We start from the raw sequence: 17,326 nt of genomic DNA, 5'->3' as shown, positions 1-17,326 counted from the left end.
ACGCCACTGTGCGAAGGGGAGAACACACAGAGAAATGGTGGGTGGGAGGGGAAAGCAGTAACACTGGTCAGCTGCTCACTTTGTAATATTTTCAGAACATGAGGCAGACAAGCGGAAAAAATAGTGTGTGAAAAGAACTAAAATAGACAGAAGATAAATGAACACTGTAACGGGGCCAGTCTATGCGAGAGAATGACAGACCAAAAGGAGAGATAAATGGCCACGATTTACCATTCATACCATAGGGAACATGCAGCATTCCCCGGGACCACTATCTGGAAGCCACCCGACATCTTTTGCAAAGGATGAAGCTATACCAATAGAAAAGCATCTCATTTGTAGCTAGGATACTACCCCATGTCAGCTGCGGGCGTTTGTTCAATGGTTTGCAATTACAACTGTGATCTCAAACCACTGACACATGGTCTTCCTAAGTAAAAAGAGAGGAGCAAAACCCCATAGAAGTCCCCTCCTCTCTGGGATGAATAAGGGGATGCAAAAGGTACTTTGCAGGTCGGAGAGCCTTTTCTGACTCACAAAGAGCCTTGAGTACACAGAGGCTCCTGATTTTGTGGTTCCAAAGCCTGCGATGTTGCAACCACATAGTCAGCGTGTGCATCAGGCCCATAGTTTTAAGGTGCACTTAGTATTATCTAGAGAGCAGCTCAGAGCAACTCTAGGTTTTTAGAGCAGATGTCTGAGGATAACTGTTTATACTCCAGAGTAGAATTGCGAGGGATTTATCAAGCACAGAGATGAGGTAACCAATGTTATGAAGAGAAGAGCATTAGGTGCTGATGACAATTACAGCAGAGCTGAGTGACTTGTGCTTTTTAAAGCAGAGTTTTAAATCAGTCAGAATATTGTTGTTACATTACATACGATACAACTTTATGCACCTTTGGTTGCTATGAGAATGTTATCCTTGAGTTAGTAGGAATGTAATCAGACATGTTGATGATTTGATGTAATTATTGGATTGCCTGTCGTCCGGTGGTATTTTATTTTGTTGGGGGTATGTCAGTCAATTTTTAACCTTTTATCATTACTGCTGCAAGTTTTTCTGATTATCTTTTTTGGCCGTGACTGGTCAAAAATAAAGATTTATATATAATTCAGTCAGAGTATTATCAAGAGCAGAGCTCTAGGTGAGTCTGTGTTTTAGCTCTGAGTAGTTCTGAGTTTTTAGATCAGAGTTCTTGGTGTGCCCAGAGTAGTACTCAAATCTATCCTACTAAGAACAGCTCTAAGTGATTAAGATTGTACAGTTGGGCTCAGACTGACACCAAGATTGTATAGGAGTTTCGAATATCTATCTCTATTACCAAGTACAGCCCTAGGGGAATTTTATTATTAGTAAAAAAAAAGAAAAAAAATTGAAAGGGTAAAATCCCACCAACCTTGATTCAGTGAATCAGGATTGCATTATGCCACTGCAATGATGTAGCTGCATCCCTAAACTGAATTTAATTGTGCAAATACCACTGCGAGTAGGACCGCTTGTCCCCATTTGTTTGTATGGTCTGTTTGTCGGCATTCTGGGAGACTACATTTCTCAATCTCTGGCCAAATATCAATCTACAAGTTTGCTGCAAGGAAGTCTAAAAAGGTACATGATTATTACAGAAGCAATTCCTTTACATAAACTTCATAAAGTTAATGGAGCCGCCACACATTAAGGCAGGTCATGGCTTTGCATTGATGTCGCTGCACAATGTGCATCTAGGCTAAAGTAAACAAGCACTCTGAGGTTCATAAAACTTCACCTAAGACCCATACAGTAGGCACACTAGTTTACAATATTATTAGTAGCTTTTTACGAGGACTTTCCTACTGTTCAGCTTTGCTGTAAAAGAAAAACCAGTGAGGCGTAGAGGTAGCAATAAAAATGAAAACCAAGTTAATGCGACGGCGCTTTTTAAGCCTCTGCTAAGGGACACAATAAACCCTCTCGATGTATAAAATGTCGAGTTTGATTTGCACTGGTACTTATTTAGAAACTTTGCAGAGCATCTTTATTTTGTTTGATTTTTTTGTATAAGAACAAATTGCATACAGCCAATTTTCATGTAGAAGTGCAATCTGCCCGGCAAAGTCTTCAAAAAACAGGTAGGCTGCGAAGTTAGAGCGAAAAAAAGCCTATCAAAAGCATTGCACATTATCAAAAACTTCCAAAACATTCAACTTTAGAAGATTAAAATAATTGTCTTACATTTAAAAAAAAAAAAGAGGGGGTCATTGAACTGCCGCCAGTGTATTAAAAAATCATCATTGTAATAAATATCTCATTAAATTCAAAATTGACTGCATACACAATAAAAGTAATAAAGCCCAACGTTAATATCCCACTCAAGTGCTTACTTTGAGAACAAGCCGGTGCAATGCAAAAGGTCTCACATTTACGCGAGTTTAAGCTATTGGCCTTGTAAATGACAATCCCTTTTATTTATGTTTTAAAAAACAAAACATAATAAAAGTGATTGTCATTTATAATGCCAATAGCTCAAACTCGCGTAAATGCGAGACCTATTGCATTGCAAATGCTTGTTTTATTAGCATGCTTTCTTCGTTTTTGTACGTCTCTTCCGCAGTGCCTTTACTTTAATTCGCCACATTTAAGGGTGTCCTAGCATCTTGCATTTTACTTTTTTCCTGCATTTTTCCCTTGCAACGCCCTCTCCCCACAGCTGGGAAAAGCATCAGCAGTGGTGCCGTGTGCCAGGAATAGCTTTGGGTTCTTTGAATCCAGGGAATTAACTATAAATTCGCTAAGAATGCCGGGTACACACAATCATGTTTAAAGTGTTCACTGTTGATCCACTCACAGGTCAGTCGGGGTGCTCTCGTGTACCACAAGAGAGGCTGCGCCTGGCCATGTATTCATTATTCATTACATGATGTACATATCCAGGGAAATTTGATACAACAAGAATACCAATAATAGACATCTCCATCAGTTTCCATCGCCTGCAAGAAGCCCTAGGGTAACTCAGTTTTCAGTCCTGTGAGACAGACTGGTCCCATTAGGTGCTGCGGTCTAAGAATGGCGCTATTATCACCACGTAAATATCTTGAAACAAGGACAGTTTGCAAATGGGTCACAATAAGTGAGGCTTGAACAGGGCGCCCCATCGAAGCATTGTGCTTTAATAATCTTTATTTTATCCCTGTTGTTTCCACTCTAGTGTGCACACGGTCTACGTGTTTCCACAAAGATAACAGTCTTAATTTTTATGTAAAGTGTAGGGCGGATGGCTCATTCCATCTCCAGTGGGACTGGTTTAGACCCAGTGAACTGCCCAAGGGACACAGAGTCATCTATACCGTGGCTGTAAATTCTATCATCTTGCACGGGATGGGAGTACTTGCTGCTGCCGCACGGGGGCGGCATCGTGTAGAATGATAGTGATGGCAGATCCTTTCCACAAAGGACTGGATAGTTGCTGGTCCCTTTACACACGTGGGTTGTAGACAGCGGCAGGGAACTCGTGACAGGCCCGAGGTCAGTGGGGACCGACCGGCTGGGGTTGTCAGAGCTTTGTCGGCATGTTTGAGAGGGTGACGGTATCTGCACTAAGTGATTTTCCAGGAAAGCCGCACACATGCAAATGTAGTTGGGTGGCCTCTCTGCTGAAGTTATTGTCTTCAGGATATAGAAAGGTTGAAGAGGGAAGGGAGGCAGAAAAGGAGATCGGAGAGAGGCGTGAGAAAAAGGAGAGATCTGAACTGGAACGTTGGCAGAGCTGAGAGGTGTGAAAATGAGAGGAGCCGGACAGTAAATTCTCAAGCATGAGGCAGGCACTGCAGTGCCATCGAGGCGCTGGGGGGGGCCAAAGACCCGCGACTAACGGGCGTAGTGCGCACGAACACTGCTTACTGGCCGATCCGGATCATCGTGCAACCAGCCCTCAGCGGAGCAGAGTTAGATAATGCCATTGCCTTGCACGGGATGTGGAGGAGGGACGAGTCACTGAACAGAGAGCGCTGAATCCGATCGACGCTTCAGATTGTGAAACGACGACTCCGCAACGTTAACCAACAACCTCGGAGGCGCTACAAGTGAAAACAAAACTCAAGAGCAGCGAGTGACGGTCGGTGAAAAACAAACACCTCAGAGCTGTTCGACAATCTCCGACCTATTTAGCCATGTTTTTAGGGCTCGCGTAACAGTCAGAGCTGCAGACTGCAGACTATTTACTCAGTCCCCACGCACTGGTTGCCATGACAATGGCACAAGCAAAACAAGAAAACCAAGATGGCATTGGACTGTCCACTGTTCAGAGTTGCGCGTGCACGTACACGTGCATGTTTACCTTTGGCTAAATGGCGAGGGCAGCCATCTTTGTCCATCCGGAGGAGCTTTGGCTGAATTGATTGCAAAAGGTACTCGCAATGGCGAGAGCAGCGCATGCGCTGCTTTCGCCAGGCGAGACCTAAAAAGGGTCTTCTCTTGTGACCACAAGACCTTTCCTCTTCCGCAACTGTGAAAATGAAGTTAGTGACAGGTGACAATAGTAAGGTCACTGGCCAAATAATACGTTAGTAACAAACATCCTTGGCATCTTGAGATGCCTGTGACACCATGGGTACAGACGGATGCACCACTCTTCACGCCCCATAAGGAATTTTAATACTAGCTGTTTTTCAAGGAACCAGATCACTGCCTTTGCTGGCATGCGAAATAAAATAGCATTTAATGTTTCCTCTCATCAATTTTCCTATGTTGTTTTAGGTCATATGCGTGACATCCAACAAAACCGCCATGACCGTATATGCTGTTGCTTCAGCTAACATAATCTATCTTGTAAGCTGTCAGAGAGTGAAATATAAATGAATGAGGAGGGACTAACAAGCCTCAAACCAATCGGAAGGCAGCATTTAAGACCAAAGCCAATGGGCAGAGAGTGGGCGGAGCTTCCACGAAGTTTCCACCCTACAATATATACTGCACGCCTCTCAAAGCAATGCAACGCTAGGCGAGACCTAAAAAGGACCGCTGGGTGAGAGGGCACAGTAGAATGGGCCGGGGAGTTGGTGGGGGTACGGAGGAAGAAGCAGACCACAAATGTGAAAGCAATACGTATATGAAGGGATAGGGTAGAAGCACACAACAGAGAAAACAATGGGGATTTTGGGAAAGCCAAGATGAGTGAAAGCAGCACACATGGAAGTGAGCAACAAGAGGGAGAGAGCGCAAGAGACAGAGTTCAACATGGATCATGGGAACGTATGGGGGAGAAGCGCACAATTGAGACAGCGAGCAGCACACAAGAGAGAAGAACACAGTGCAAGAGGGTGGGTATTTGGTGTGTGGAGAAGCACACTCTTCTCTTGTTACAACACTCCTACAAACAGGAAAAATGCATACAGTGTTGGGGGATATCAGATTTACTATTCTAAGTCCAATATAACAAATGCTAAGGGAAATGCATACACAGGGAAGTCAAATATACTGCTCTAACGCCAGTCCAACAAACGTTTGGTAAAGTGCAAACATGACATGGTGGAGGTAGAGTTAATATTTCAACTCCCACCGAACAAACATTGTGGAAAGAACATACACTGGAGAGGGATACAATGTACTCCTCTAACTCCAGCATAACAACCATTGGGAAAAACGCATACATTGTTGGTTGAAAGACTTGCCACTCTAACTCCTGCCTAACAGACATTGAAGAAAGTGCATGCATCAGGGGGAGAGAGAATCAGATTTTATATTCGAACTCCAGACCAATAAACATTTGGGAAAATGCTCCTATTGGGGGTGGGAAAGAGGGAGGAGAAGCAGATTTGTTATTCTAACTTCAGTCTAAAAACACTGCAGAAAGTGCATATATTTGACGGGAGAATGGAGACTACACTCATATGCTGTGAGCCATTCTCATTCCACTCTGAAATGGCCTTTCTTTATGTTAAACCCAATACTCAGGGAGCTGGATATAGGGAATCTCTATTTTAAGGAATCTATCTCTTCAGCACTGAATAATAAAACTCAAAAAAAGATGAGTACCTGGATTGAAATTCTAAAAGAGGATAAGAAGCAAGAATCTTCTAGTAAGATCATCGAGAGGTGGAAAAAAAGGGAGGATATTGAAATCAATCAACAAATCTGGGACAAAATAAATAAATTTAATAAAACAATCTTTCGCGGCGCAAATTTTAAACGCATGCAATTTTATAATAAATGGTTGATCTACAGAACCCCCTCTTATCTCCATAATATCTTTCCCCTAGTTGTCGATAAATGTTTCCGATGCGAGGAAAAAGGGACTTGGAAACACATTGTCTGGGAATGTCCTAAAATCCAACCACTCTGGAGGGAAATTGAAAAAATCTCTCCCTCGAGCTTAAAGCTCCTATAATATTCGATGATCTAGTCCCTGTTCTAGGCTGCTCAGCGACTAGCATCCAATATGATGAATTTCTTTTCATAGCCTCTCTAATATCCAAATCACTCATACTACAGTCCTGGAAAACCAATCAAGTACCGACCTTTCAGGCATGGAAGGCTAAATTACTACGAACCCAGGGCAGGGAAAGAAAATATGCGCTTAGATCAGGGGCGCTCAAAAAATATGAAAAGTTTTGGAGCGTTTTTGAATCGTAAAAGATACCTTCATAATCAACAGTCTGCCTATATGCACTTTTAAGCACTTTTTTACTATATAATTACTGTTTGCACTCTATAATCATTGCGTGGACATCTGATCGCCGATTATTTATTTTTATCCATATGCCATGTACTGTACTAAAAGTTTTTTTATAAAGGTATTCTGTAATGCTTATCTTGTTTTCATGAACTCTCAATAAAAATATTTAAAAAAAATAAAAATAAAAAAATGCTGTAATTGCAACACTCACGCAGTCCACTGAATCATTTAACACCATCTGGAAGCCTTTCCTTACTTTGCTAGCCAAGGAATTTAACAAACGTACTTGTCCAAAGTACCTTCGATTGTTGCGGCTCACTGACGCATCTTCCAAAGGGGCCACCTCCACCTGAAAGGGAAAGAGCAGGCAAGCTATCTCTGCGACTCCACAAAGTGAAGAAGCGACACACCGGTTGGGGAGGGAGGGGATATGAGGAAGGGGGAGTTGGGAGTTGTAGGAGGGGGGGGGGGTAGTTGTTACTTTAACGGGTTCTTGGGTGCGCCGATTGTTGAAGGCTACCCTCGACATGCTCTCATGGACACATTACTCCCGCACGCCTCCCGCGCTGGTACACTCGGGGGAGGTAAGGCATTTGAAGTTGGGAGTTCAATTAGAGCCTGTGTTCAATGTAATGTAACATGCCTGATCCACCTGAAAAATGATAAAACAAAGTTGAACAAAAAAAATATTGTTGAAAAAAATAATAACTTTTAGAATATGTAAAGTAATTTAAACTAATTATATCCCCTGCTGGGTTCCCGTTTTTTGTATTGTCCATGGTGAAGCTTTGAAGGAGTGGTCTCTCCATTGTTTTCTTTTCAGTTCAGTGTAATGCATATCTGTGATGTCTAGGATGGTCGACGAAACAACTTAGTGTTCTGTCCAGTCCAGGGGCATGGGGGCCATGAAGTGGATTTACTGTGAGGCTGTCATGACGAGACTGAGGATATTCTCTTTGAAGTGGGTGAGTTTGATAACCTGCTGTTTGATGTCCAGAATAATTTGAAATGTGTTAAGCGATTATTTCAATGTCTTGTAAGGTTGCAGTCTCAGAGGAAGAAGGGTTGGAAGTGATAAGTGAATGCAGTGGTGATAAGGTCTGACGTTTCTTTGGCAAAGTTCTTGTTTGGTCTGATGCTTGTAATTGAGATGAAGGTCTCTTCATGATGCTGTGAGTTTAAAAAACAGTAGGCAAGGAGCACAAGTGATTTAGTTGTTGCTTGGTTAATGAGAGCACAGGGCCAGGGAGACTTGTGGATGATGGTGCATCCTCCTGTGTGTGTTCATCTGCCTGTTGGATGCTGTAGCTTGCAGATAATTATGTTTTAGTCATTTACCATCGACTACTTGTGGAAGAGGCTGTGAGACATGTTTCTTGTGGTAAACAGTGGATCTGTGTTGTGTGAGCATGTCCGCTATGTTTTGGATGACTGTAAAATATCCACTGATGAGCATGAGTTGGATGGTGCATGGTTCTGTGTTCTAGATCTAAGTGCAAGTTTGGAAAAGCTGAAGCATGTGTGAGGCACATGGTGTGGTAGTTTACCCAAGAGGCTGGGGTCTGGTCCGGGGGACCTTCTTGTCCCAAACTTGCTCAAACAGGTCATGCTCTTGTCTTCATCCACCCTTTGCTGAGGCACCTCACTAGTCTGTAAAAAGTGCGGGTGGTGGGAAACAATGGTTGAGTCCTTATGGGTTGTGGCTCCAGACACATCGCCGGTCAGGCCACACAGAGGAATCCGGTACACATCTCTGTCTCTCCAACATGGTGAGCGTATGAGATACTCCTGTGACACCAGTTCAGTGGGTGCTCCCAGACTAGGCCTTGTTTGAGATTAAGTTCATGCTTACCTGGTCAAAAAGTGTTTGAACAGAAAAAAAGTGGATTTCTTATGCCCTCAGTAACACCCCTCCCAACCATAAATTCTCTTCTCTCCATGTGCAGGCATCTATAGTTAAAGTGTTTTGACATAAAGCCAGAAGTCCAGGAAAATACACCCACTTTCTGTTTAAAGGGGATATCTTCTTCAACCCCTTCACCAACAAAAGTATCCAACTATATAAAACAGACACAGTCATAAATGAACTACTGAGTGCCACTGTTGTGGTACAGGCCAAACCACTAATGTTTTTCTGTCTGAAGAACGCCTTCTTGTCTTACAAACTAGAGCCAGTCAAGTCAAGTTTATTTCAAGTTTGGATCTCCTAAGTTATCCATAGAAACAACACAGTAAAATGAATTAATGATTAATGCAAATTCCTAAAACGTTAAAATATATATATATATATATATATATATATATATATATATATATATATATATATATATATATATATATATTTTAAAACAATACATTTCATTCACTGGTGGGAAACGCAATTGTTGGGCTTCAGCAAAAAACACACACACATTAGATTTTAAAATGTTTTTCAAAATCGACAACAAGGGAAATACATTGCTGGACATATAACAATTACATGGTTTAAATCTTGGATACCAGTACTACATAAATCGAAAATTCTATCTTTAGCTGGTATATTTTTCCAGGCATCCGTAATATATTTGAGTGGTAAAATATTCATTCATAGTAGAAAAAACAAATGTCTAATTCCATGGTCCTAATTTCAGGCTAGAATTGGTTGAGGAATATTCTGAGTTGGAATAGCAACAATAATATGAAACGTATCCTTTTTTAAGCAGAAATCAATGTCGTATGCACAACTAAAGTTTACCTACCCAGTTTTTCAGCAGACTTTGTAATTGAGGAGCGGGCAAGATCTTTAAATACATCTTGCTGAGTGTAGAAAACCCCTAATGCATAAGACAAATTTCCCCCAAATACAGTATTAACCCGATTCTTAGAGACAATTTAGATTCCTGAGAATGTTGTTTTCACTATTCAACAGACGATGTCCCCAAGGAATCACCGCCACTAATGCCTGCTCAAAGGAACTAACCAGGTCACATTCTAGCCTAATGGTTTGGACGGGTGTGTCAGTATTCAGAGTGCACAATCTACGTAAAATGTAACCAGACATTTTATCCAAAAAGGCCCATTTATTTCATTGATTAGTTCTATGGTATTTAAAAGGGTCGAAGGGACCTCCCAGAAATGTAACACCCCTTCCAGGCCCACAGATTATAAGCTTTACATAATTAACTGCTGGTCCTTGAATAACCACATCGCCAATATTTATGAAGTGCAGGCCCTATTGGGCAAAGTGGCCACATGGTACTGCAAAATCATAGCGAGATTGGGTTGTGGACCCTGTGTCAGGAGACACGACATCTCTGGAAGTGACTGGGATTTCCCTAATTGTACACCACCTGGCAGGATCGCTAAACACCAGGTCGAACACATTCAGCTGCTGACGTCTAGTTGATCAAGTCAAGTCAAGTTGGAATTTGTATAGCGCACTACTCACCCAGAGGGTCTCAAGGCGCTTGAGGGAGGGGGGGTACGTTATTTATCAAATATCCAAGTTTTGAGTTGTTTTCTGAAGGATAGGTGGTTCTGTGTAAGGCGGAGGTGGGTGGGGAGAGAATTCCACGTTTTGGCCGCTAAGTAGGAGAAAGATCTTCCTCCCATGGTGGATCTTTGGATGCGTGGAATCGTGGCAAGGGCTTGATTGGACGATCGTAGTTGGCGGGTGGGGGTGTAGAAGGTCAGGCGTGTGTTGAGGTATTTGGGTCCTAGGTCGTAGAGGGCTTTATGTGCGTGGGTGAGGAGATGGAACATTATTCTCTTGTTGACGAGGAGCCAGTGGAGGTCTCTTAGGTGACCGGATATGTGATTGTGGCGGGGGATGTCAAGGATGAGTCTGGCGGAGGCGTTCTGAATGCGTTGGAATTTTTTCTGTAATTTGGCTGTCGTTCCGGCGTAGAGGGTGTTTCCGTAGTCCAGTCGGCTTGTGACAAGAGCATGGGTGACCGTCTTTCTTGTTTCCGTGGGGATCCAACGGAAGATCTTTTTGAGCATACGTAGGATGTTAAAGCATGATGATGATACGGCGTTGACTTGTCTGGTCATCGAGAGGGAGGAGTCCAGGAAGAAACCCAGGTTGCGTGCGTGGTCCGTTGGTTTGGGTGCGCTGCCCAGGGCCGGTGGCCACCATGAGTCGTCCCAGGAAGAGGGGGAAGATCCTAGGATGAGGACTTCCGTCTTGTCTGAATTTAGTTTTAAACGGCTATTCTTCATCCACTCTGCTACGTCTTTCATCCCTTCGTGTAGGTTGGTTTTGGCGGTGTTTGGGTCTTTGGTGAGGGAGAGGATTAGCTGTGTGTCGTCAGCGTAGGAGATGATGTTGAGGTTGTGTTGTCGCGCGATGGATGCGAGGGGGCTCATGTAGACGTTGAAGAGGGTGGGGCTGAGCAATGATCCTTGTGGTACGCCGCAGATGACTTCAGTGGCGTCTGATCTGAAAGGGGGGAGGCGGACTCTCTGGGTTCTTCTGGTGAGGAACGAGATGATCCAGTCCAATGCTTTTCCTTGAATCCCGACATTGCTGAGGCGTTTAATGAGGGTGCTGTGACAGACCGTGTCGAATGCTGCGGAGAGGTCCAGTAGGATGAGGGCCACTGTTTCTCCGTTGTCAAGTAGTGTTCGAATGTCGTCTGTGGCTGCGATGAGGGCGGTCTCGGTGCTGTGTTTGGCTCGGAAGCCGGACTGTGATGGGTCGAGGGAGCCGTTAGATTTGAGGAAGGCGGCGAGCTGACTGTTAACGGTTTTCTCAATGACTTTGGCAGGGAATGGAAGGAGCGAAATGGGGCGGTAGTTTTTAAGTTCGGTGGGGTCTGCTGTGGGTTTCTTCAGGAGGGCGCTGAGTTCGGCATGTTTCCAGCTTTCCGGGAAGGTGGCGGTGTTGAGGGAGCAGTTGATGATATCTCGGAGATGGGGTGCGAAGATGGAGTCGGCTTTGTTGAAGATGTGGTGGGGGCATGGGTCGGTTGGCGATCCGGAGTGGATGGAGTTCATCAAGCAGATGGTGTCCTCAGTGCTGATTGTGTTCTAGGCGCAAAGGTTGGTGGTGGGGGGCTTCGGTTCGGAGGTAGGGGGGGTGGACTGGTCGCCGAAGCTGTTATGTATGTCAGGGATTTTGCTGTGGAAGAACGAGGCTAGGGAGTCGCAGAGGTCTTGAGAGGGAGTGATGTCATTGGTGCCGGCGTTGGGATTGGTAAACTCTTTAACGATGTTGAAGAGTTCCTTGCTGTTGTGGGCGTTGTTGTCGAGTCGATGCTTGAATGCTGTTTTCTTGGTGGAACGGATCAGCTGATGGTGTTTACGGGTGGCGTTCTTGAGGGCGGTCATGTTGTCTGTGGTTGGGTTTTTTCGCCAGGCTTTCTCGAGGGTGCGGCAGATCTTTTTGGATTTCTTGAGTTCGTCATTGAACCAGGGGGCTTTTTTGATACCTGGCTTGTTTAGATTGTTTTTCAGGGGTGCTAATTCATTAGCGCTATGTGTGATCCATTGTGTGAAGTTGATGGCTGCTTTATTTGGGTCCAGTGATTTGGTGGGAGGGTTTTGGTAAAGCGACGTGGTGAGCTGGTCGGTGGTAATTTTGTTCCAGTTTCTACGGGGGATTTGTTGTGGGTGGTGGTGGGTCGTGGTCTTTCTGTAATTGAAGTGGACGCAGCAGTGGTCCATCCAATGGAGTTCTGTGGCGTGGTTGAAGGAGATGTGCTTGCTGGAGGAGAAGATTGGGTCGAGCGTGTGACCGGCGTAGTGGGTGGGGGTGTTTATCAGTTGTTTGAGTCCGAGATTGGCGAGGTTGTCCAGAAGGGTGGTGGTGTTGCTGTCGTTGTTCTTTTCCAGGTGGAAGTTGAGGTCTCCTAGTAGAATATAGTCCTCGGAGGGGAGGGCGTGTGGGCTGATGAAGTCGGTGATGTCTTCGCTGAATTGTGTGCGGGGTCCTGGTGGTCTGTAGATGAGGGTGCCTCTGAGTGTGGTCTTAGGGTCGGTGTGAATCTGGAAGTGAAGGTGTTCGGCGGCTGCGAGGTTGTCGTCGGAACTGGTTGTGATGCGGATGGTGTTCTTATGGATGATGGCTATGCCTCCTCCTGTTTGGTTGATGCGGTCTTTTCGGATGATCTTGTAACCGTCCGGGATGGCTATGGCGATGTCGGGTGCTGATGAGGCGTTCATCCAAGTTTCTGTAAGAAAGGCGACGTCCAGCGTAGTGTTGTCTAGTAGGTTCCATAGTTCAGTGGCGTGTTTGTGGACAGAGCGGGTGTTGAGCAGGATGCACTTCAGGTGGTTAATGTCGGAGCTCTGTTTGGCGTTTGTGGATTTAGTGTGGGTCCTGATACAGTCGAACTTGCAGGAGTGGCAGATGAAGGGTCCATGGGTGTGTCCTGGGGAGGCTTGGTAGCAGTCTGGGAGACGGCCGGAGTTGAGTGCAGAGAGGGTTGCGGCGTCGTACGTTGTGTGGGTGGTGTGGACTTTGCGGGGACCAGGGGGCCTGGCGCTGGGCGCGGTCCAGGCGCGGACGGGCGTAGACGGGCTTACCTTTGGTGCGCCTTCGGCGCGCATAGTGCGCGCCCGCTGCACGTGACCGCTGCGCGTATGTTGCTCTGACATAAGTGGATAGTGGAGGGGGGGCAGGGCGAGGGAGGAGCAGCTGAGAGGCGGGAGCGGGGTGGAGAGATGGGCTAGGAGGCACAACAACAAGATGGCAGCAATAACAAAAGCGAAACAGGACGAGATTGGGGCACAATCTGTAATATCGCTATGCTATGGGCAGTGGCACAGGCACAGATAATTTAAATAAGAAAAGCGAGCAATGCAATTAATTAGAAGCAGCAGTTTACAGTATAGCGCTACGATACAGTCAATGAGAGTAAAGCACAATTAATTAAAAGCGGCAGTGATCAGTATAGCGCTACGATATCGTCAATGCGAGCAATGCACAAATAATTCTAAGCATCAGTGAGCAGTATAGCGCTACGATACCCAGATGACCAGGGAGCGTGAAGAGCGACCGCTTCTGAGCAAGTCAGGACGGTCACAGTGCTAGCACACACGGGTCGATCCTTAACTTTTCAGTGGAAGGGAGGAGCAGCTGGGAGGCGGGAGCGGGGTGGAGAGATGGGCTAGGAGGCACAACAACAAGATGGCAGCAATAACAAAAGCGAAACAGGACGAGATTGGGGCACAATCTGTAATATCGCTATGCTATGGGCAGTGGCACCGGCACAATCAGGCACAGATAATTTAAATAAGCAATGCGAGCAATGCAATTAATTAGAAGCAGCAGTTAACAGTATAGCGCTACGATACAGTCAATGAGAGTAAAGCACAATTAATTAAAAGCGGCAGGGATCAGTATAGCGCTACGATATCGTCAATACGAGCAATGCACAAATAATTCTAAGCGTCAGTGAGCAATATAGCGCTACGATACCCAGATGACCAGGGAGCGTGAGGAGCGACCGCTTCTGAGCAAGTCAGGACGGTCACAAAAGACAGCTGGATCCGGACGTGGAATGCGGTATTTTCTACAAATTGGGATATCCTTGGCTCAGTCTATTCACCACCATTGAGAGCGTGCAATGTCAGCATATTTATGAATTGGAGTTCCTAAGTCTTCTCTCTCTCAGAGATGCATTCCCTCCTAGAGTGGATCTCAGGGTTCCTGTACACTTTCCCGTTGCTAGTTCTACTGCCCTGAGTTTTGAAGAATGTGAGGACTGACTGGGCCCAAGCCACCCTAGTGGCAGACGCTTGGGTAAGGAGAGTGTGGTTCCTGGAACTCCTGGACTAGAGTATCTGTCCTCAGATCGGGCTGCTGCTTCGGGAGGATCTTATGTCGCAGCAGCAGGGCAGGGTCTTGCACCAGGGCATGCACAGTTTCATCTCCATGCTTGGGGATTGAGCAGCTACTGTAGACTGCATTCAACCTCAGTCCGGAAGCCGTTGATTACATTCTGGCAGCCTGATATCCCACCACGAAATCAGTATACACTTGTTGTTGGGACAAGGGACACATTTATGGTTTGGTGCAGTACTCAACAGATTGACCCCTTTCAAGCCAAACTATCTAAAGTGTTGATTTTTGTGTTGTCCCTAGAGCAGCAATGACTTGTTTTGGGCACAGTTAAAAGTTATGGCGACTCCTTTGGCTTTTTGTGGTTGCTGGACTAGCCCTCTTTATTTAACTCACCTGTTGTGATGCGTTTTTTAAAGGTTTTCAACATGTGTTTTTGCCCACACCTTTCATCATGCCTCAGTGGGACCTAAACTTAGTATTCACATTCCTAATCTGTACTCCCTTTGAATCACTACACAGCTGTTGTTTGTTGTCCCTCACTCTGGTCATTTGGTAGGTTGCTACTTAGATATCACATCATACTTTTATGAAGCGCTGCTGTCTAGACAGCCAGGTCCGACGAGAGGGGCACTGTGTCTGCTCAGTCTTGCATGACATTTTGGTCTGAGCCAGTTCACAGAACCATGGAGGAACTGCTTTGGTATCTATTCAAATGTGAGGAATCTGCGTTTAGAAGACCAAGTTATTTTTGGTAATGCTCTTTCTAGTGAATACTGTGTCTAACTGAAGATTCCTCACCAGACCGCCCGTTTCCCCGGTCTGTACACTGGACTCCTTTGGATTTCTTTCCCATCTAATAAGGTCCCCAGTCTAGAGATCTGAACACAGGTCAAAGCCAAATTGCTGTTGGGCTCTGCATCTGGGGTGGGGACAGCCAAGAAAGCAACTGATGTCAGTGCATATGAGTATCTTTTAAATATGGCTCCGCAAGTCACTTCCGGAGTAGAACGACATTGCTGTGAAATGCATGACACCACCTACTGGCACGCAGTGGTATTGATTGAATTTTTTTTCAAAATCCAGTATGACAGAATAGGAATTTTTGAAAAGTGGTAAATCTACAGATAGAAGGATGATCCAACGAAAAGAAGGTTACAGAAGGTAGGTAACTTGTTGTTTCCATTGCAAAGCCACTTTGGAACTTCACAAAAGGTTGTTTAACACATGTAAAAGAATTTACTCAAGGATTTCTATTTAGCAGATCTACTGAAAGGGATGTGAGGTGGCATGTAGTAGGATATCCAGAGCTGGATTACCTGTGAGTTTGTCCTCACCAATTCCTTCCATCTAGAAAAGATCGGAAATTTCCTGAAGACAAGGGCAGGATTCATTTCCTTTATTTGTTGAAAGGGAACACCCTAAAGTTTGAGTAAGTGAGTTTCTCCACAGAAAAAAAAAATTCCCATGGAGAAAAAAAACCAAAATGGTAGTTAGTTCCTTAGTAGTAGGTTGGCAGATGTTCTCATGATATAATGTACGCTAGTACATTGTTTAATTTATTGTAATGTTTGTGCAAAACTCGATTCTAATGCAATGACTAAAACTGTAGTGATTTGTTTTAAAGTATGACATTAAGAAGCTCCAATATGCTCCTTATGTCGAATATTACTGTAACATGACACTTTGAGCTGACCTTGAAGTTTGCACGCTAATATGCTGCTTTTACTTGCTTTTACCTCTTTGCAGACACCAAGGACGTACTGTGCTACCAACACAGAAGATTTGGAAGCTGCTATTAATCACATACACAGCGTGCACTCCTCGGCTCCTCTTATGGCAGCAGGTGTTTCCATGGGAGGGTAAGACTTTACAAAAGCAAATAGCCTTTTACCTACTTCTTTGTAAAGATAGTGCTATATGGTTTTGAGTGTTATCCTACAGAGCTGGCTTGGCGTCCGTGCCTTTGACAGTGTGCAAGTACAGAAGTAAACCAGAATTACCATGACTCTGATCTTCCAGCCAAACCGCTAGGGTCTGGATTAAATGCAAAGCAGTACTTAATTTGTAAAATAATAAGTGCCAGGGACCTCAACAGGAGGCCACTGCAGCTTGCACCACCCATTGCTCCGCCATCGCTGCCAATGACGGTACCAAAACAACTGCTAACCATCCCTCTCACCTGCAAGTGCAACAGTTCAGATTATTCCAGGTCTCCAAAGCTAAAGGAATGGCTGGGGAGGAAGGTGTTAGTATTTTTTATATATAGTGTATTCATAAACAACCGCTGTTCTGCTCATCTCTAAATTAGACGAGCAGCGCCACCATGTGACAGAGTGTCATAAGTGTGATGATGACAATGTAGTGCCAGTGCCGAGCAACGGAAACCACTGGCTCAAATTAATCACTGATGCAAAGGAAGGCTGTGTTTGGCTAACATCTCGAACTACTTATGCACATGTATGTACAACAATATTGCAAACTCAAGTGTATCCTGTATTGCTGAAGCTGTGATTAGTCTCTCTTGTTGATGTCTCGTTTGCATCTATGTATTTGTAGGTCTAAAATAGCATAACAGTTAAGTTGTAGGGGTTTGTGATATTCATGTGATTTATTTTCACGAAATGACACGAAAAATCGGCAGAATGACACAAAATTATGCGTAATTACACGAAGTCTCAATCTGTCGTTTTGCGCTGTATTTTGGCATGAAATGCATCCTCGCAACAATTTTTGATGTGAGGACACCTTTTGCTCTATAGAAATAGTGCAGAAAAGCAAAAGCACCACTATCAACATCTGCTCGCGTTCTGTTATTCCTGTACGTTCACGGTACATTTTTACTGCAAGTGGCATTCAATTATGCAAAGTGGCGTCATTTTGGAAATTTACAAGTAACAAGCATAATGTG

The 17,326-nt window shown here is 44.6% G+C and overlaps 1 protein-coding gene across 1 annotated transcript in view; it reads left to right on the top strand.

Moving 5' to 3' along the window:
* The window catches only part of ABHD3 (abhydrolase domain containing 3, phospholipase), a 283,393-nt gene that overhangs the window by 177,399 nt on the left and 88,668 nt on the right, over window positions 1-17,326 (top strand). Inside the window, exon 5 of the mRNA XM_078687433.1 lies at window positions 16,165-16,277. Within this exon, the coding sequence (XP_078543559.1) occupies window positions 16,165-16,277 (113 nt within the window). The remainder of the gene's footprint in view (window positions 1-16,164; window positions 16,278-17,326) is intronic.

Source organism: Lissotriton helveticus, chromosome 4_1 (genome assembly GCF_964261635.1).
Source record: "Lissotriton helveticus chromosome 4_1, aLisHel1.1, whole genome shotgun sequence".
Lineage (NCBI taxonomy): Eukaryota > Metazoa > Chordata > Amphibia > Caudata > Salamandridae > Lissotriton > Lissotriton helveticus.
The sequence above is the reverse complement of the archived record's forward strand: the minus strand, read 5'-3'. Positions and strand labels throughout refer to the sequence as shown.